This window comes from Mastomys coucha, unplaced genomic scaffold, assembly GCF_008632895.1.
Source record: "Mastomys coucha isolate ucsf_1 unplaced genomic scaffold, UCSF_Mcou_1 pScaffold18, whole genome shotgun sequence".
NCBI classification, from domain to species: domain Eukaryota; kingdom Metazoa; phylum Chordata; class Mammalia; order Rodentia; family Muridae; genus Mastomys; species Mastomys coucha.
Window position 1 is genome coordinate 110,045,390 of NW_022196900.1, and position 21,825 is coordinate 110,067,214.

The window sequence follows — 21,825 nt, forward strand, 5'->3', positions numbered from 1 at the left end:
CTTCCTCTCTCTCTCTCTCCCTCCCTCTCTCTCTCCCTCCCTCCCTCCCTCTCTGCCTCATGGTTTCGGATCAGATACCCTCAGCTACTCTTTCCCAGCCCCATGCCTACCTGCTTGCTCCCGGGCTCTCTGGCATGAAGATCATGGATTTACCTTCTGAAACTGTAAACAAGCTCCCAATTAAATGCTTATGTTTAGAAGTTGGTCATGGTGTTTTTCACAATAGAAAGTAACTAAGACATTCATAAAATATAATAAATGTTTAAATAGAAGGGTGAAAAATCCCAGCACCTGGGAAGCAGAGGCAGGTAATCCCCATGAATTCAAAGCTAACCTGGTCTACAACGTGCCCATTCCCTGATGTCACAGAGAGAAAACAAGACATGTGTACTGCCAGTCACAACGCTGGGTGCCTGCTCAGGCTTGGCCAAGCTGAGCACCGCCTTCTGCACTCCAGATTTGGCCAGTGGAAGCATTGTACTTCCCGGGCCTTCAGTTTGGACTAGAGATACTTGGATCCCGGGTTTTATTCAAGTCACAAAATAGACTCCTTTATATTTTAACTGGAGGGCATTAGAGTCTGCTGTCAGCTCTTATACCACCAAGAAACCTAAAACTGAAACCCTCGCGGAGGAGGGAAGCTGAAGTCAAGGAGACTCAGGCCTAGCTAGGTCTGCCAGCCTCCTGGGAATGGCCGGCTGGAGCTGTGCCTCCAGGCCTAGCTAGGTCTGCCAGCCTCCTGGGAATGGCCGGTTGGAGCTGTGCCTCCAGTCTTCTCATGCCCACCCACTGAATGTCTCTTGTTATTTTATTGGGGAGGGGATCTATTACTAGCAAAAAAAAAATAACAATAATAATAATGCTGACAGAACTTGGCTAACGGTCCCCTCGTTCCATGGTATAACAGCATGGGAAGTTAATTTATCTAAAGCCTTACATCATGCGCAGTTCTGAGTAAACGCTACAAAAGCGCCTGCTATTATTAGGTATTGTTGCTGATCCCCAAATACAGACATTCATCCTATTTATAAAAGCTTTGCAAGAATATGAATAGACTTTCCATTTTCTACTTGGGCCAGCCTACCACCACGCTGCGTATCACTGATTGAGGTCCTGAGCAGAAAGCTTTCTCTGTCTGCGATTGTTTCCTTTTTAGAGTGCATCCAAGAACTAGCTGATTATCGAAACTTTTGGAAGGATGTAGAGTCTCTGGCTTTTCTCCAGTGAATCTTCCTTTGAGTTTTATGTCTCTTAGGCTGTTTCGCTCACCCACATCTCGTCCTAGGATTAAGCCTGTACCCATAATCAAGGTGGTGCCATGTACCAAAGGGGCATTGCAGATGTGCTCCTGCTGGTGTGTCCTGCGCTCTAATTAAGGGGGCGGACGAAAGCATTGAAGGAGAGGAGATGCCTCCAGCAAGCTCAAACGACTGGAAATTACTCTAAATTTTACTCTGAGAAGGTATGGCCATCTGAAATGCATGCCATCGGTACTCAGTAAATGTTGGTGGAATGAGCACTGGTCCTCTTGGATGTCCTGACAGTTCTCCTGATGCCAGGAGCTTGCTCACTGTGCTGTCTTCCTTATATTCCCAAATCAGGGAATCAGCTTTTGTCTTGAATTTTTCCCAATGGCTTTCACTACTCACAATTCCCTAGGGCACAACTGAGGAATACTCATTCGTCTTAATGTCATATCTAGAACTTGGAAAACCCACACATGCGTGCACAAAACCATGCAACCTTGGAGGTATCAGGCACATTGTCATGATGAGAAAAGCGCAGCCTGAGGAATGGAGAGCCAAGGGTTTAATGCCACAATCAGACTGACTGAGGAAGAGATAAACAAGTCAAGTGCTTGCACAGGGATAGACGAATTCATCAACTGATACTCATAGTCAAACCATCTTCCTGAAACTCAGTCTATCGTGCACAGGTAGAAGAACTCCAGAGTCCCACTGGGGTGGAGTCCTATGCCTTTGCAGTGTTCTAAGCACCACAGGTTTTATTGTAGAAAAAATTGATCAGTATGTATCAACCGATGTTCTCCAGAATAAAGCTCAACACAATTCCATTCCAGTAAATGACCAAGGACAAAAGGCAATGAACGTCCACCTGAGATGGCCTCTGTCTCCAGCAACCAGGACTTTCAGCAACTCTTCCGAGCGAGTAAGTAGATTGTCACCCATGCACTACCTTGTCCTGACGAAGTCTGTCAGTCCGCAAGTCTTGCAACAAAGAAGCATGGTTTTGTTTCTCTTGCCTTCAGGTTTTCACCTCCATTTAGACCCTGTGTTCACCAGTCCCACCTGCCTCGAGAGCTCTAACTCCCAGTCCCCGCCGACTCACCCCGGTCTCAGAATGTCTCTCCCATCCACTGCCAGCCCTGCCTACTGGGTCTCCTGACACACCTGGTCTCCTGACACACCTGGTCTCCTGACACACTCATTCTCAACACACACACTCAGTCTCCTGATGCACCCAGTCTCCTGACACACCCGGTCTCCTGACACCACTATCAGGTGTCAATAAAACAAGGCTTAGCACCTGTTTTATTTTATGAGACAGGATCTCACTATTTAGCTCTGGCTGTCCTAGACCAGGCTAGCCCGGAACTCAGAGATTCACATGCCCCTCTGCCTCTGTACCGGGGTTAAAGATGTATGCCACCATGCCATCGTCTGCCATCTTTCTTTCCCATTGGACTGCAAGTTTTTTTGGGACAAAGATTATGTTCACTTTTTTTTTACCAGTATATACTCAGTGCTAGATAAGTGATTGGCAGCTTGCTAAATTTGACTTGAGTGATTGACTGCTTTATGAAACCCCTTACTGAAGACTAAACTCCAGTGCCCATAAGTTTTTTTAATTGGGCATAGAAGGGTCACCATGAGCCACAAACACCACAGACTCCCCATGTCCATATCCCCGTCACTCCCCACTCCTCCACCTCCCTGTTCCAAACTTCAACTTAGTCCTTCCATAAGAACCAGCAGTCACTCCAGCTGAAGCAGCTCTTTCTCCCACTCAGGCGCTGCACGGTCCGTTTACTCCAGACCACACATGAGCACCGCAGCAGAGGGCTCACTAGTTCCTCAAAGAAATCTGTTTAGTGAGGCAGCCATGAAAGACGAGAAAACTCAGGAAAAGAGGTCATCCCTTTAACTTTAAAGCGCAGCTTTCAGCTTTACAGCGCTGCGACCTGGGTTATTTATGTGTGTGTGTGGGGAGGGGGGTTTGTATTTATGGACATTTGTATACAAATGTCTTCATATTAATACCCAGTCAGTGAGTCTATCCATTGTCCTCGCATCCCAGAGAAATTCACGAAGCCATTCACAGAGAGGGTTCTGCAGGGGTTTTAGGCTTCAGTGCCGATGAAATCTGTTGTGCTCTGAAGGGAAACACACACCCGTATGTGTGTGATTGCAGCAGGGGGTAGATGCCACAGACCTGACAGCCACTTTACACCTTGCCTTCAGGTCATTGAGAAGCCGGGACCTGCAGCTTCACTCACTCCTGTCTTAAGGCCTCACCACCTCAGAAGAGGAGATGCCACAAGTCAGGGAAAACATCCCATCAATCATTGCTCTCCGGGTGCAATGAAATCACCTCCTCCACAGATTGTATCAGGCATAGATAACAATCTAGAATGAGGGAATTTTATAGCAAAAGGTATTTAAACATCTCTCAGAGAATATATGGGAATAACAATGAAGCTAACAATAGAACCAATAATATAACAGCCTTTATTGAACTCTAGTTGGCCTGAGCAGTGTCTTACATGCTTTCCATGTGAATCTGTTTGTCTAATAGCCCTACTGGAGTAAGAACCGCTCTTATTTCCAAGTTACTGGACACCCAGAGGTTGAATAATTTGCACAAAGACGTATATTTATTGCTTCTGAGGGCTAAGTGAAGGTTCAAACACAAATTCTCAGGTTCCACAGCCTGCATCCCCCACCTCACTCCTTCCCACTTTGTTTTTGTTGGAGACGGAGTCTTGCTGTGTAGCCCAGGATGCTCTACACTTTCAAGCATTCTGCTCAAGCTCCAGGTTGCCAGGATTACAAGCATGGATCACCATGCCTGCTACTGTACTACTTCCTTTATTCGTCTTTACTCGGAATAAAAGAAAACACCAAATTATTTTAGGGCTAAGCTGAAGAAGCAAGCAGATAAAGCTTTCTTTATTTAATAGCATAATTTAACTTTCCTTCAGTACTATGTATGCATATAGAGCGTGTGTCTATGGAAACACACCCTACAGGTGCCTGTAGTCACAAAGACATAAAATAAGTTCCTGAAATCTCTTAATGAAGAGTTTACATTAATATTTTAATTAATTAATTTGGCAAGGGACTAGAGCACACCCTACTGGCCAGCTAATAGGAAATACAGTGTGTACTTCAGACACCGTGAAACAAAGAAACTTGAGGAAACTAACTCAAAAAACATCTAGATTCGGTTTCTACATTGACTGTGTGGCTGGAGATGTCTTAAATCTGTAGGCTTCTAGAGATGGGCTAGAATCGGAAAAACAGTGTTTGTTAAAGAAGCCTTAAGTACACAAAAGGTGACTCAATTAAAAACAAATGACATAGCCCGCCTTCATACCGAGCAAAAGAAGTCTTGGCCCTAAAAGACTCCAAGCCACAGACTAGAAAATCTTAACACAACTAGCACATTCTGTCTTCTCACAGACCACGTATTATCCCTAAAGTCTGTGTGTGCTTGTGTGTGTGTGGTGTATGTGTGTTATGTGTGTGTGCATCATGTATATGTGGTGTGTGTATGCATTGTGTGTATGTGGTGAGTGTGTGTGAAGGTGTGTGTGTGTGGTATATGTGTGTTATGTGTGAGTGCATGTCTGTGTATGGTGTATGTATATTATGTGTGTGTGCATTGTGTGCGTCTGTGTGGTGCATGGTATATGGTACATGTGGTATAGTGTGATATGTGTGTGTGCCTTGTGTGTATGTGGTGAGTGTGTGTGTGTGTGTATGTGTGTGAGTGTGTGTTAGAGAGTGTGTGTGTGGTGTGTGTGTGAGTGTGTGTAAGAGAGTGTGTGTGTGTGTGTGTGTGTGTGAGTGTGTGTAAGAGAGTGTGTGTGTGGTGTGTGTGTGTGGTATGTGTGTATGTGTGTGTATGTGTGTGTGTGGTGTGTATGTGTGTGTATGTGTGTGTGAGTGTATACGTGTGTGTGAGTGTGTGTGTGAGTGTGTATAAGAGTGTGTGGTATGTGTGTGGTGTGTGTGTATGTGTGTGTGGAGGGTGGCCCTATTTAAGAGAAAATCTAGGAAAGGACAGCAATATCCTGAATTACAGAAGACAGAAATGTTGTAAACAATTGTGTGAGTATGTGTATGTGTGAGTGTGTGTATGTGTGTGAATGTGTGCATGTGTGTGTGTGTGCTACTTTTCACAGAGCAGTTAAGTTAATGGTTCAGTGGAGGCCTCTCTTATCAGGAAGCACTCCTTATGAATGAACCTCAGGATTCTTTTATTATTATTATTGTCTGAGGATTTTACACATGTCTGTAATGAACTTTGGTCAAGTCCACCCTGTCCCCCCTTTCAGTTCCTCTTCAGGCATCTCTTACCGCGTTCTAAATTTGCGTTTACTCGTTTCTGTGTGAGTACATGTGGAGGTCGGAGGGCAGCAGAAAGGACTTAGCCCTCTTCTTCCAGCCTGTGTGTCTCAGAGGCTGAGCTCAGGTCATCAGGTTTGGCATACTGCCTTTACCAGCTGAGCCATCTGCTGAACCTCAGGTTCTCGTGCAGGCTTGAAAATAAGGCAGAGTTGGCTGCAGATGTGTGTGTGTGCCTACGCATGCCTCTGTGGTTGTTTCCAACAGTGTGGTACACTAAACAGCTGACTCCTAAGAAATGTAAATTTTCCACCGTGCGTTTTTATTGCACTCATGTATTCTAGTGGGAAGTGTCTAATATGCATCATCTATTGACAGAAACAAAGGCCCTATGATTAATAAGGTAATGCAAAAAGTATTTCTCTTTAAAATACTTCTTTCTAGGGAGAGGATATAAAACACAATCAAGAATAATGAACACAAAAGTGTGTGTACTTTTTTTTATAGGATGCCAAGAGCAAAATATAAACATACATTCACTAAGGTTCCATGTGACACATTTACACTTAGGCAAGATATGCTGGATTTCTTTGAGAGAGCAAGGGAAAGTACCCCAGATGAGTCCCAGGCTCCTTGCTCTCACTCCAGGGGTGGAATGGTGCAAACTGACAAACTGGGTCACATGACAAAAACCTAATGCTTTAAGTTACTGTGTTCAATTCTGCTTTTAAAGAAACCAGCTAATCAAAATTCCTTGGAGAACGGCCTCAAAGCAAAGTAAACTTTGAAAGACTTTAACAAAGTGAAAACTTGGAGCTGGAATATGATAGCAAAAGCCTTTAACCCCAGCCCTCAAGAGGTAGAGGTAGGTGAATTTCTGAGTTCGAGGCCAGCCTGGTCTACAGAGTGAGTTCCAGGACAGCCAGGGCTACACAGAGGGACCCTGTCTTTAAAAAAAAGGGAAGAAAGGGAGAGAGAAAGAAAGAAAGAACAAAAGAAAGAAAGAAAGGAAGGAAGAGAAAGAAAGAAAGGGAAAGGAAAGGAAAGGGAAAAGCTTTCAATTTCTGGAGACAGATTCTAACAAGCTAGGCCCGAGGAAAGGAGAGCACCTCTCTAGCTCTAGGCCTGAGGAAAGGAGAGCACCTCTCTAGCTCTAGGCCCGAGGAAAGGAGAGCACCTCTCTAGCTCTAGGCCCGAGGAAAGGAGAGCACCTCTCTAGCTCTAGGCCCGAGGAAAGGAGAGCACCTCTCTAGCTCTCCGTTCTGGTGTTTGAACTATTAAAGGTCAATGAACAGTACGTGATCAACCCGCCAGAATCCCGTCACATGACTGGCCGAGCATTTTCACTTTGAACTCTTCTCAAACTATTATACAACACTGTTGAGTAGCCTGTGCACTGTGTGTTTTCACCACAGCTGAGAAAGCGTCAGTATATGAATAATTATGAGCTAAAGTCAGTGAAGTAGAAGTTCTAATCGCTTCCCCTCAGAAAAACTAGAACGCTAAATGTTTACTGTTGTAAGTTTAAAGTAGAGCCAAGAAAAAAACCCAGATTAATCATGTATTACTCAAGTAACTTTGTGACTTTTTTTGATGATGATTTACCAAAACATTAGCATCTCCTACAGCTCCCCAGTGTGGAAGGAGTATCCTGTTGCTCTTCTCTCTACAGAGGGGTGTGTCCCTTGGTCTCTGTGGTGATTATCTCTGTTTTGTGAATAGGGGAATATAAAAGCATGCTAATAAGGTTAGAGCACACATTACAATTGCATTGTGGCAACTGGGAATCCGAGTAACTAAGGTTCCTCTCTGATGAAACTGGACCTCACTGAATCCCCATCCAGTAAATCACACACACACACACACACACACACACACACACACACACAGAGGGAGGACATACACACATATACATACATACACACACATACACACACACACACACACACACACACACACGGAGGGGAGGACACACACACATATACATACACACACACACAGAGGGAGGACATACACACATATACATACATACACACACATACACACACACACACACAGAGGGAGGACATACACACATATACATACATATACACACATACACACACACACACACGGAGGGGAGGACACACACACATATACATACACACACACACACAGAGGGAGGACATACACACATATACATACATACACACACACATACACACACACGGAGGGGAGGACACACACACACGCACATACACACATAAACACATATCATACATACATGCACACATACACACACATATACACTCATACACATGGAGGGGAGGGGATAGTATATAGCACGAATCCACGAATAGCAAAGGTGGGAGGCAAGTGGACTTTCTGTGACTTTCAAAACCTAGTCAAGCATCTGACTTCATGCCTGTAAATCTCAAGGCTCTGGAGGCCAAAGGATGACCAAGCCTGAGGTTAACCCGAGCTGTCTAGTGAGTTCTAGGCCTACTTGGGCTACAGAGTAAAACTGTCTTAAAACCCACCAAAACTTAAAACAAGTAAATAATAAATGCCTAGCTAATATGACAAGACTAATTTCCATAAGATTAAAATACTACTAAGTGAATGGCCATAAAAAAAGATGGGAGAATTGAATTGCTAGGAGCGTGGGTGTGGAAGCAGCCCCTACAGGCTAGTGGGGACCATCAGACAGAGGGGAGGAGCCTTCTAACGCCGGCCTCTGAGAGTGGGCAAAGGAATACTTCAGAGTTTTCTTTTGGTTTTTAAAATCTGGTGCATCAGGCCTTGAATTTAAAATGAAGGCCTTTGAGTTCAATGAAAAAGAATGCAAGTCAATACTGGAAGAAGCAACTCGGTTCGTGGGCCACGAAGTTAATGGTTAACCAGATAATGAGGCCAGCACCTCATTCCATATGTTAAACTGGCTCAATTAGGTGGTGCTAAGCATATAACTATCAGGCATTCCTGCTGGAGTGCACGAAGCGCTCTGTGTGCGGACCACAGAGGTCAGCCACAGGTCTGAGCTCTCTCCTGTGTGGAGCGCCATTAAGAGGAATTTGTACTAGTTCAAACTGGAGGGCTTCTGTCTGTTTGCTTTTTTTGCTTGAACCACTCTTGGTTTATCATTGTATTATTTATTTTACGGTTAAACTATAAACCTAACTTGCATCACCAGATTTCTGTCCCGAGAACCCTCCTCCCCGCTGACTTGATGGCGTTTTGTCCTTGGGCATCAGCGGCCACCCTGGGGCCAAGGGACATGGAGGATAGCACTTTGACAGGTAAGCCAAGAGGGCGGGGGTGGGGGGAAGGTTTGGGGGAGGTGCCCCTGATCAGCCTAGGCTCGGCTGGAGGCCAAGAGCAGAGGAGTGAGGCCTCCCTGATCCTGCCCACGCGGCACGGCCCACTGGCCCGTCCCCTTTGTCCTTCACCTTCCAGTGCTGCCCCTCACCTTTCCATTCTGTCCCTGCCTCCCTTTCCCACACCGTCCCCCTAACTACCCAGATCAATTGGTGAGGTTGTCTGTATGTCCTGCAGTGGACCACAGTGCCCCCCACCGCCCCTCCATCCCTTCTTGTCCTTAGCCAGGCACTCTCTGCCCCTTCCTGTCTTCAGACACGTGCTGCCCACTCACTGCCCCTCAGTTCCATGCCCTCTTTCCCAGAGCCCACTTTCTTCATAGTCCTCCATCCCTGGTTGGAGCGCCCTGCCATCCTTCACGTCTCGCATCATCACAGCAGTCCCTGTTGTTCCTCACGTCCCCCTCTGTTCTTTATCACTCTCCTCGCCATCCCTCGACCCTCCCTCGCTATACCTCGGGGTATACCCTCTCCTCTCCAAACCCCAAATCCCCCGCTCCCTGGGTTTCTTGGACCCAAGAGCATCTCAACGTCACTTCCCTCCCCGGGGCTGGAAACAAGGCCGCTCACAGCCTTCTGAGTTAGGAAAACTCGGTGTCCTTAGGCTAGGCAGCACGCACAGAGGCGGCCCAGCCAGAAACATCCCCTCAGGAGACGAGGCTGCCAGCGCCACCCGGCGGGCCCCACGCAAACGCGTCCGTAGAGCCATCGCCCCTTTAAGCGGGCGGCCGCCCGGATTGGCTGCGTGAAGGAGGCGGGGCGGCGGGCGCCGACGTCACGTCATCGGCTCACCGTATAAATACGGGCGTCGGCCGCGCCGGCGTCGGCGGTCGAGTGCGAGGCAGGGAGCGTGAGCTGTGCGGAGTGCGAGCGAGCGTAGCCTGCGAGCGAGCAGAGAAAGAGGGCGAGCGAGCGAGCGGCGAGGCGCCTGCGCGATGCTCGGGCCCCTAAGCCCGCGGCTCTGAGCCAGCCGGGACGGACATGCGCGGGAGGGCGCCGCGGGGCCCCGCTCCCCTGGGGTAAGGGGCCTGGCGGGCGTCGGGAGGCTCGGGGCGGGGGCGCGGAGGGCGAGCGGGCTGCCGGGCGAGCGGGCGAGAGGCCGGGCGGCGGGCTGGAGCGGGGGCCGCCGGCGCGCCGCTTCCCGGGACGGGCCGGGGTGCGTGGGGAGCCGCGGGCGCCCTCGGCTTCCCGCCGGGGCCATGCACCGGCGCGCACACGACACGTCTCCACGGCCTGGGGCTCCTGGGGCTCCGGAGCGGCGGCTCGGCGGTCTTCCCGGCGCAGCTGAGGCCCTCTCCATCTCCCCGCTCGCCCCGCGCACCCGTCGGGCCGGCCCGGAAAGCTTCGGCGAGGAGCCGTGGCGGGCGGGCTCGGAGAGTGCTAGTCCCCGGTTGGTACCGGTCTTGAGGCTCGGTGCGACTCGGCGACGAAGGTCATTTCCCCCGTGTTTTAAGAAATATTTTTTAATTCATCCGAGTTGTCCCGCGGCTTTTTCTTCTTCCAGAAACACGACTCTCTGCCTTACATGACTTAAATGTTAAAAGAGGAGTGAAAATGCAGACAGAACTGTTCAAACGCCAGGGCTCCTGTATTTATACGTATATCGTATCTTTGTTCAAATTCACCGTGGTTGGTGGTGCTGGATGGGTGCTTCCTCAGTCTTTATTAGGATTTCATCATTGCTTGAAAGAAACCAGTCTCCTACCTGATAAAAAATGTGAATAGATTGTTAGTCATAAACTTAAGTGTAGTAAGACGGAGACTGTAGCTTTAAAAGAGATGTGACGGGGAGGTACACCTGCAGCACAGGTAGGGCAGGACCGGTTTCCAGGCAACTGTCAGGGGTGAGGAAAGGTGAGGTATAAAAAAGAAGAAGAATTATTCTACAGTTTTAAACTTCCTTAAGTCTATACAGGTATAGGTGGTTATGCATCTATTGAGACTGGGACATTTTGGGGTTCACTGTGTCAGCTCTTGCCTTGAAAAAAACAAAAACAGACCAAAAAAAAAAAAAAAACTTTCTTAAAACATGGAGGTTTTAAGAGATTTTACCAAAGTAGAGACCAAAGATAGTCTAAATGCATATATCAGCAAAAGAGCAAATTTTGTAAAGACAAAAAGAATAAGCTGGTTTGTTACTAACCTGTCAGCTGGTTGATTGTCTCTCCATCCCTTTGTGGATATTACCAGGTTTGAGAGGAAATACTGAAGGTTTTTAAAAAGAGACTGGACACTATCTGTCATTGCCTTCACTGCCTCTCCTGTGCCCTGGTGGACATTTGCTGATAAGTGGTAAAAAATCTCAAACTGTAAATCTGCACCTTGGCAGATAAATCAGACCCTTACCGGCAGGAACTGTCTGAACAGCTCTTACTCTCCACAGCCTTGCACAGTTAATGTTGATTAATGCAGGAAAGCACACTTTATATTTCAAGGCTTAACAGGATGGTCCAGGCACTGATAAGGTTTGGAGAGAGAATCTGTCGTTCCTTTTTAGTGGCTGCTATGAAACGTCTGGGTTACTCATAGTTTTGAGAGGTAGAATTATTGTTTTTTTAACGAGTTGGATTTCCTACTTTGGGTTCATAGTAGATGCTGGTGAGCCTGACTTAATTATGTTGTAGTCTCTAGGTGTTTTTTGTTTTATGAAACTGACTCTTTATTGCCACTTCTCCAAAGTTGTACTAGATAATACTGCCTTTCTGCTCATACTAATAGTAGCTTTGAAAATCAAGTCCCCTAAATTACAGGTGCACTCTACCAGCTTGCAACTGACCTGATTGTCAGCATACCTACATCGGGTTGCTTTGGAAAGGGGAGCAGGGGAGGGGAAAAGGTGGTGCCCATGGTAATTCTTAGAATTTGAATGTCCCTGGCTCCCTCTACCAGAGAAGCAGCCCTGCTTCTAATCTCCATAAATATGAACTGGTACCTCACCATCTGGATGCACATAGCATCCTTTGCAGGCATTTGGGCAGGACATACGAAGGCTAATGAACAGTAACTAGATAAATACAATGCACCTGTAGTATTCTGGCATTATTCACACAGTTTAAACTTGATGTGGATAAAACCAGTAAACTTCAGGGTCTAAACTATAAATTACTAGCTTAACAGAATTGGTGTTAAGAAAAAAAGTGTGGGATTCAAACTTCAAAAGGTGAGAACTTTGGAGTCTTCATTTTGTTTGTTTGTTTGTTTTGTTTTTTGTTTGTTTGTTTTTTTGTTATATAAGGTTTCATTGATATTTTAATAAATTTCTTTGTACTGTAATATTGGGGTGGGATTATTGGAAAATGATTTTCCAGGCTTGCTGAATATGTCTTTAAAATGTGGAATTAGAGCCCTTTTCAGTTTGGGCGTAGGATGGTTAGGACTAGACGTTTCTGTTCAAAAGCTCTTATAACCCATAGCTAAGAAGAAACTTCACAAGTTACAGATTCTTAGTCCACAAGCTCTTTTCTGGCCCCATTTCATGGCTGTCTCTGTGTTCTTTAAGAAATCAGTTCTTAGCACTGTGGCGCACACCTTTAATCTTAGCACTAGGCAGAGGCAGGCAGATCTCTAAGTTCTGAAGCCAACCTGGTCTACAGAGTGATTTCAGGACAGCTGGAGCTACAAAGAGAAAGCCTGTCTGGGAAACAAAACAAAATAAATAAAATAGAAAAGGAAATAGGTTGTGAATGTCGCCTATCTATGGAGGCCTCCCATGACCACCTGTGTAAATAAGCTCTCCACCTCCTTATCCTGCCATGCGCCCTGCTCATTTCCTTGAGAGCTATACCCCCATCCTTGTTACATGGCCTCATCAGACAACAACCATTTTCTTCATCTGATGTATCTATCTAGTCCAGAAGAAGCATTCTGTATGTATTTGTGAAAATAAATGTTTGCTTTCTTAGAATTTGACCTGAAGAAAGCTGAGTTCCAGTTCCTGTCTTTGCAGTTAGCTAGCACATAGGTCTTAAGTAGCCCTCCTTTTTATAGTAACATCATTTTTGGTCAACAAGAATATTAGGAGAACCAGGGCTATTGCCTAAAATGATGGTAGAAAGGAGGAGTGGGTGAGGAGAGCGCTGGCTGGGTGACAGTGCAGAATAGCCCAGGTAGACTGCTTCCATCAGAGCAGGGTGTCTCAGCTCACTTCATTTCTTTAAAGCAAAATGGAGATTATAATCTCTTCCTCTCCTTACAAGGATGTGTGGGGATCAAGTGAGATAGTATATAAGAGAGTGCTTTGTAATTTGTAGAGTGCTTTACAGATAAAAGAATCCTATTACTGAATTTCAGACTTTGTGATAGAACAAAGGTATAATGGTATCATCGGGATCTGTGCGATGAGAGTATTTAAAGGAAGCCTTTCGGATATATGTAGTGAGCATATGCTGCATCAAATACTATGTATAAGGCTCCATTGTGGTGGGGCATCATTGACTCAGGAAAGATGAAGAGCGTCAAAAGAATTATTACAGTTGGTCATAGAAGATTATGCCATGGTCTGCCCATTTTAGATATCTAGGCCAAGTATATAACTGACAACTTTTAGTAGGAAAATGTGAGGAAGTGAAATGGGAACTTTCATAGGTACAGGTTACCCAGTACCTGCCTCATCCAAAGCAGGCAAGTGTGCATCTTAAGTCATTTTATTCAAGCAATATGAAGAACCTGAGAGACTAAGAGAGGCTGTGGTATGGTCGAGAGCCTGAACTTTGAAGCCAAGCTTCCAAGCCTTGGCCTTACTGTGGCTCACCAGAGCTGAGTTGGATCAAGTTCCAGAAGCTCCTCAGCTGTAATTGAGAGTAGTAATGGTTTCCCACCCACCTTACAGGGTTGGTACAAGGATAAAACACGAAAAACCCTTCCTGACAGTATCCTATGAATGTTGTTATTACTGCCTATGTATTAATTTTAACTCTCCTGAGTTGTCCATTGGATTATTTAAATGCTTGTTAAATAAACATGAAGTTTTAAAGACTCACTTCCCATCATTAGACCATTGTGGTCATTGTCATTAAGATTACAACAGAATCCACACATCATTCACAGGTATGGTGCATTGCATATGTCAGAAAGAAACACTCTTCCATCCCGTGTGCTCGCCTGTCTGTGGCTGGTACTGTTGATTGTTGTGCTCTGTAGGAAAAGTACCAATGACAAAACAATACAGTGCTGTTGCCTTGCTTGTAATTGTATCACCCTAAAATCCTGAGGGACAAACTGAATCACAAGGCCATTGAGGCAGTACTTGAACTAATGGGGCTGTCACTAGCTTACTATTTCTTAAATACTTAACTAGGAGTTTTCTGAATTATTGAAGAAGTTCCATCATGTGGCTTTTATTTTTATAGTCTGGAGAAAAATTCTTGTCCTTGTGGCTTCCATTTTCCCCACTTGTAAGTGGGTCAGTATGTGTGGAGCACATTGAAGATCCTGAGTGGAGGTGAGAGCACATAAATTGTCCGTCCTTTCATTGCATCCTTTTTGGTTTTTTTGTTTTTTGTTTTTTTTCGAGACAGGGTTTCTCTGTGTAGCTTTGGCTGTCCTGGAACTCACTCAGTAGACCAGGCTGGCCTCGAACTCAGAAATCCGCCTGCCTCTGCCTCCCAAGTGCTGGGATTAAAGGCATGCGCCACCACCGCCCGGCTGCATCCTTTTGGATAGCATTTATTAAATATTTGCGAAGTTCCCTTAGCCTGCCTCCTTTCTTTCCTTATCCCCAAGTCATAGCTTTTAAAGTGAAATCTGAAAAACTTTGAATTCAGGCCTTTGCTCTTGAAATAAATCTAGATTACACCACCTACCTGATTCAGTGATGCAAACGAGTCTTTGCTGCGTTTAACACTTTGTTACCTTAGCTTCCACAAACCAGGAAGATGTGTTCACTATTTATAGCCAAAATGTGTAAGCCATTGACTAGAAGTATGATGTATTCCATGATTTGTAGATCCTCCTGTGTCACATGATAATGCTGAGCGTTCAGGTAGTTGCTAAGTCATTTTTCTCAGTTATTAATATAAGTCCAAGCTTTGCGCAGTGGCAGTATCGTAGCCAATGAGGTTTATCTGAGGCGCGATTATTGCTAATTGAAAAAATATATATATAAGTCCATAAAACAGCAAATAAAACTGATTTCCATTTCCTCTCAAAGGCAATCAAACTTTTCAGTGAGTATAGAAAGTAGTATATTTGGGGAAGATCCAAAGTAATGAAAGGTGTCAAAATTTCTAATCAGTTTCTTTTGATAAACTTTGGCTATCTAGTTAAGTTGTCTTCCCTGATTATGGAAGTAGTTAGGTAGGTAATTGTTAAATGCAGCTGGAAAGACCATTTATCACTCTGAATAAACAGAAATCAGGTTCTAGAACTAGATTGAAAGAAGGAAATTACATCACACTCTTAAATAAGGAAGCACTGGGCAGAACTGGATGAGTTGTAAGACAAAAATGTGCCCCTCCTCCTCTCATGGATTGCTCCTGAGATGTATTAATGAGATCTTGTGGCAAGGTAAGCATATCTAGGTTACTGCCTTAAGGTAGCCTTGCTTTGTGTTAAAGCAGTTTCAAAGTATTTTCAAGATAAAGGCATGGGAGTTCACCTTAGAAAGTGTGCAGTGTGCTATTGGTATATTGTGACTTTTTTATTTTTAAAATAAAGTAGCAATAAAACCAAGATAGATTGATTACGCCGGGCAGTGGTGGCACACGCCTTTAATCCCAGCACTTGGGAGGCAGGTGGATTTCTGAGTTCGAGGCCAGCCTGGTCTACAGAGTGAGTTCCAGGACAGCCAGAGCTACACAGAGAAACCCTGTCTCGAAAAGATAGATACAAGATAGATTACAAGCCCAAAGGAATAGTATGTAAGAAAAGGTGAAATTGATTTTTCACTCCTAAGTCTATAGTAGCAAGCTATTTAGAAAGCCGCACTAGCATTGATGCTTACTTTTTACTCAGGCACATACTGTCACTTAGGAACTGGAAGGTGAATTTAGGATATTCTAAATGTGTTAGGTTATTACTGGCCTCACTCTACATACAGTACATACAGAGTTGATCCCTGAACAAATTTGTGCTTTTTTCCTTAGCTTTCCTCTTCAGCTGGGGGTGGGGGGGAGGGTGCATCTCATGTAATTACATTTTAAAACATGGGATGGCTATTTTCTTACTTAATATTAGAAGTAAATATACATGTATCTACAGGGGGGAAATGTCAAGCACCAGTCCTGGATTTGGAGGGTAGAAGGGGAATAACAAGAAATTGAGAGACATGGCTCTGGCTTTTAATAAAAGTGAGAACTTGCCTTAAAGCTTAGAACAGCTAGAGCTGAAGGGCAGGTGAAGCAAGGGCCCATTGTGAAGGTCCTGTGCCAATCAGGGGCTTTTAGAGGCTTTTACAGGCTCTTTTTGGGGTGGCAGTTGAGGAATACTGATTTGATCCTGTTGGCTGTAGTATGGTTTAAGTATTTTCAGACTAGAAATTGGAACCAGTAGGAGAAGGAAGAGAGGTTTGAGAAGTTTAAAAACTATGTGTGGAGGTTGGCAGTTGAATGTATATTGGTCTTAACTCAGGCTCACAGTGGTACCTCAGGAAGTGTGATCCTCTTTACTCTAGAAGGGGTGGGAGGTAAGTTAAGAGACTGGCGGAATCTGGTTTGTAGCTTGTGAGATACCAGAGGCCCATCCAAGTGGAAAGATAATCGCCAGACAATAAGAAATGCAAAGTGGAAGTCAGGTTGCACTTACCTACTTAGGGACAGTCTTTAGATTTGAAGCCGTAGAAATGAATTAAAAGATTTTAAGAGGGCTGGTGAGATGGTTCAGTGATTAAGAGCACTGACTGCTCTTCCAAAGGTCCTGAGTTCAGATCCCAGCAACCACATGGTGGCTCACAACCATCTGTAATGAGATCTGACGCCCTCTTCTGGTGTGTCTGGAGACAGCTACAGTGCACTTATATGTAATAAATAAATAAATCTTTAAAAAAATATATTTTAAGAGCCAGGCAGTGGTGGCGCACACCTTTAATCCCAGCACTTGGGAGGCAGAGGCAGACGGATTTCTGAGTTTGAGGACAGACTGATCTACAGAGTGAGTTCCAGGACAGCCAGGGCTACACAGAGAAACCCTGTCTCGGAAAAACCAAGAAAAGATTTTAAGAGCAAAATCTAAAATTTAAGAACAATATAGTGCTATTAGCAGAAATGAGGTACTGGTATTTAACTGCATTTTGGTTTACTTAATATTAAAATTGTTTCATGATTATGTAAATTGTTATACCCAAGGTTATTTGGGTATTGGTTACACTGTGCAACCTGTATCAACATTCATTTTGATCTTGCATTTCATAACAGTATCATATTGTACTTTTAGATATTGGTACTCATACATAAATGTATCTTTGCAGTTACTTTCTCTGTGAATTGAAAAGCAGAGTGTTACAGTTATAAGGACTTGGATACAATTTTAACTCTGCAGCATTAGTCAAATTTCACTTGAGCAAAATGTGTTGTTTTATTTATCAGCTTAAATTTGACCAGAGTGTCTCTGCCTCCACCAGGATTATACAACCTGAATACTGGTTTTTGGTTTTTTGTCTTGTGAGGCAGAAGAAGAGTTTCAAATAGTTTTTTAACATAACCTTAATTTAACGTCAGGGGTGGAGGGATCAGAGAATGTATGTGTATCTAAACCTTAAACCTGTGGCACGTTGCTCTTTTGGGTTTTACAGCCTGAAGTTATTTTCCAAACGATGAGAGCACAGAGTTATATTGCCCTCCTTGCTTCTGCCATGCAAGCAAGTAGGAAGTTGAGATCGTTTCATAACATGGCCCATTCACAATTCCCCATTGAAATGTAGAGGCAGGTCACCTTCTATGAATACACAAAGACACTATTGTGGTCAGAAGTGAGCTGGCTTAGTGAACACAATTCTTTTTATACTAAAAAAAAAAAAATTTCCTTAAGAAAGCTAACAAGTAGGTGATGGAAACAATGAATAAAAAAATAACTTTTTCTAAAACATATAAATAATTTTAAGTGACCACTGAAATGTAAGTTTAGGATTCCAAGGCAACTTGAACAGAGGCGATAGTTACACAATCACTCTGTTGAAAGCTGAGATGTAGATGGCATTGGGAGGCTGACACAGTAATCACTAGTACTACTTGTCGGCTTGCCTACAGGTGGGGGCTGGGCCTCCCGCGTCCCCCGCAGCATTGTCCTGTAATCGGGATGATCCATCTTCAGACGTGTGCTTTCAAACCACTTCACCACCACAGTCGTCCTCCCTTCTCGCCTGCCTCTCATTTTCATATTACCACAGCTCCCTTCCCTGTAGTCTCTCAGTGGTGGTGAATGTTTAGAAAAGGCTTGATACACTCTGGCTAAGCATACACAGGGAGAGGATAGCCTCCTTAAAAATGTGTTTTTTAAATTACTCAATGGTAAATAACACATCTGTTTCATTTCAGTAATCTAAAAACCAAGACCCAAAGACTTCCCAATACTGAGGTTCCTTAAGTGACAGATTATTTTAGTATCTGTCTTTGAGAGACTAGGTTTTTTTTAAAAAAAAAAAAAAAAAAGATTTGACTCTTTGAAATAAAATAACTGCCTGATGTATCAAAACAGCTGGCTTTGTAAACATCTCTGGGGTATTTTTTAGCTTAAAAACATAAGAACCCCTGTGCTTTCCACATAGTTTACCTTCAGTGGACAACAAACATTCACTTACTGAACCAGGTCTGTGATTAAAAGGTATTTAGGAGCCGGGCAGTGGTGGTGCATGCCTTTAATCCCAGTACTTGGGAGGCAGAGGCAGGTGGATTTCTGAGTTTGAGGACAGCCAGGAATACACAGAGAAACCCTGTCTCAAAAAAAAAAGGCGGGGGGTACTTAGGACCCACTGCCACTTGTTCTACTAGGCCTAAATTTGTAAGTAGTAGATGTTTAGTTGCTGATCATTTTAATAAGAATCATCTATGAAGCTCCTCCAGCGCAGATTGGTCCTAGTCCCATGTGTTGTGATCATAAAAAGAGAAAGATATATGTTTTGGCGAGGTGTCAGGGACGGGATGCCTCGGCGGGCCCATGCCTAGGCATCCCTTCCCCCTGAGGGACCAGACACACACCGGTATAGTATAGAATAGATAGAGTTTAGGGCATGGGGAGGGGAGTTAAGAGGGTAGCAGAGGCAGAGAAAGGCAGAGAGAATAGAAAAGTAGGGGCCGGCCATGACCACGTGGAGAGAGGGGGAAGAAAGGGGCAAGAGGCAAGGTGGAGAAGCAGGAGTCAGAGAGAGAGGAGGGGGCAAGCAGCCCCTTTTATAGGGCCTTGCCAGGTAACCATGGGGAGGAGCATACCTGGCTGCTGCCAGGTATCTGTGGGGTGGAGTTTATACAGAATGCTAACACCATGCTCAGTCCTAAACCGTGTCAGCACTTGCTAGGTCTGCAAGTATTTAATGGCAGAGTTGTGTAGACAATATCTATGAGATCTCAAAGGGGTCTGTGTTTTGGGCAGCCGACAGCTAGCATCCTGCTGTCTAAAGGAAAGCCTAGCTTCCTGAGTGCACGTGACTGCAAACAGCAGAGCTGATGGGTTTAGGATCTGCACAACACTGAATCATAAAAGTAAAACTAGAATGAGCGTGTGAGAACTCCAGACCTGTAACATCTGATAAAATTGAGGAGCTACTAGTTTAAGAAAAATATATTTTGCCTTTGTAATCCATGCCTTATAGGGAGCAGGACATGAATTACTGCATATTTCACAAAGGAGAATACAAACAATGTCCCTTAAGTTTGTCTTTGAAAGGGAGGAAGCTAGCCAAAGCTGACACTGAAGCTAGTAATCTTGCAGAACTTGATTTTTACAAGATAGTAGAAATTTGTATCCGCATATGACTACCTTTCTTGAGCAAGTAATAACTGAAGAATATGTCTTCTATGACCGCCCCGAAATACATAGTCCAAATAAACATTAGGCTGCGGGGGTGGGGGGGTCTCAGTCTTTTCTAAAATGACTTGGGTTTGTTGGTTGTTTTCAGGGTGGGGGCTCAGTGAGGGTAAGGCAGGACTTGCTATGTAGTCCAAGCAGGCCTTGAACCTACCATCCTCTTGCCTCAGCCTCAAAAGAGCTGAGATTACAGCTATGCACCACCATGCCTAGCTGAAATTTCTTTTTTAGCTTGGAGAAAAATGGGTTTTATCCTCTATGTGTCCTTCCTGGTACAGCTATGCCATAGGTCAGTTTAGTGGGCCTGAGGGGGTTGTGTGCTTTGGAAAGCAGTTGTGATTTGTTGAGCTCTGGTAATTTCTGCGCCAAGAGTTGGCTTTTCTGGCAATGGATTCTTATCATTCTGTGGAAAACCTTTCAAGTGCCAGTTTAGTAATTACAAAAACAAAAATTATTTTACATTTTAAGTATCCTTATGAGAAGAATTAGAAAAAAGTCTACAACCAAATTTTTCCATCTCCCTCCACCTCTAATTACTTACACTGCAGTATAGACTATATGACTTCTGAATTATGTTGTTTATTCTCTCATTTGTTCTTGATTTCCTCAGGGAATGAAAACTACTGGTTGACTTAAAAACACCTGGGCTTTACAGATTTGAAGGCATTCCAGAGTGGGGCACAATGTCAACAGCAGGAGTTGCTGCTCAGGATGTTCGAGTCCCATTAAAAACTGGATTTCTCCATAATGGCCAAGCCTTGGGGAATATGAAGACCTGCTGGGGCGGTCGTAGTGAGTTTGAAAAGTAAGTCAAGCGTGTGTGCTCCTGTGCTCTGTGTACATTCCTGATACTGAAGTGACAGGACTGTCCTTACTCACGACCAACATGTCTTCCTTTGCTTTCAGTAACTTTTTAAATATTGATCCAATAACCATGGCCTACAGTCTGAACCCCCCTGCTCAGGAGCACCTAACAGCTGTTGGTATGTATAAAAGTCTTTGGAATAGCATGTGAAGAAGTTGGCAGTCTGATAAGCTTTGCCCTGTCCTCAAGCAGTAATTTCTTAAAGCAGGAAACCTAAGCAGTTTCCAACAGCAGTCTGACATCTAGTGGTAGCAGACTCTGAAGAGAATTCTTCCTTACCCTTTACTACCTGAGCCACTGACTCATAAACACAACTGCGGAGCTATTTCTCCACAGCAGGAATTAATTCACTCTCGGGTATAATGCAGACTTAACCGTGGGCAGTATCTGTCTTGAGTATTACTAGTACTGAATGCACGTTTGAAAGCAATAGGTGCAAGTAGTCACATGGTTAATCACTTCGAAAACTGTACAGTTATTTTAATTTGAACATTATGTCCCTTGGATCTGTGTCAAAAGCTTTTTATCAGGTGAGCACATTGCAAGTGAGTCCATTCACTCAATTATGATATGCTGGCAGGAAGGCCCTCCCTCACCTCAGCTTACTCCTGCCGGCCGGCATGCCTTGTATTGCTGCATGTCGTAAGCTTGCTGTAGCATGGCATTCATGTAAATTACACACTGTTCATCTCCTGTGAATTTCATATACGTCACAGAACCTGCCTGGGACGTGTGGGTGTTTGCCGAGCACATGTCCAAGGGAGATGGCAGAGATAATTTGTTCTTTGAACCAGATCACGTGTGTTCCCCTACTCTGGCTCTTAATTATACCTGTGGCGGTTGCATGGGTGTCCTTAGGGTTATAGCAGTCAGGTGTTTCCCTGACTTGTGCAGAGAGCTGGAGCTCAGGTCCTGGGCTCTCACAGGCTGCAGGACGAGGACAGCAGTCCCTGATGAGCATCGCTTGTTGTTTCAGGATGTGCTTCTCGGTCTGCTCCAGGGAGCGGCCACTTCTTTGCAGAATGTGGTCCATCTCCAAAGTCAAGCTTGCCCCCTCTTG

At 44.6% G+C, this 21,825-nt stretch overlaps 1 protein-coding gene and 1 pseudogene across 1 annotated transcript in view; both read left to right on the forward strand.

Annotated features, from left to right (window-relative positions):
* Positions 1-9,745: 9,745 nt before the first annotated feature.
* Errfi1 (ERBB receptor feedback inhibitor 1) overlaps positions 9,746-21,825 on the forward strand; it is a 13,447-nt gene continuing 1,367 nt past the window's right edge. The window contains 4 exon segments of the mRNA XM_031379559.1: positions 9,746-9,966; positions 20,511-20,705; positions 20,807-20,883; positions 21,742-21,792. Of these exon segments, the coding sequence (XP_031235419.1) occupies positions 20,584-20,705; positions 20,807-20,883; positions 21,742-21,792 (250 nt within the window). The 5' untranslated portion in view covers positions 9,746-9,966; positions 20,511-20,583.
* On the forward strand, positions 14,970-15,134 carry LOC116097371 (annotated as a pseudogene).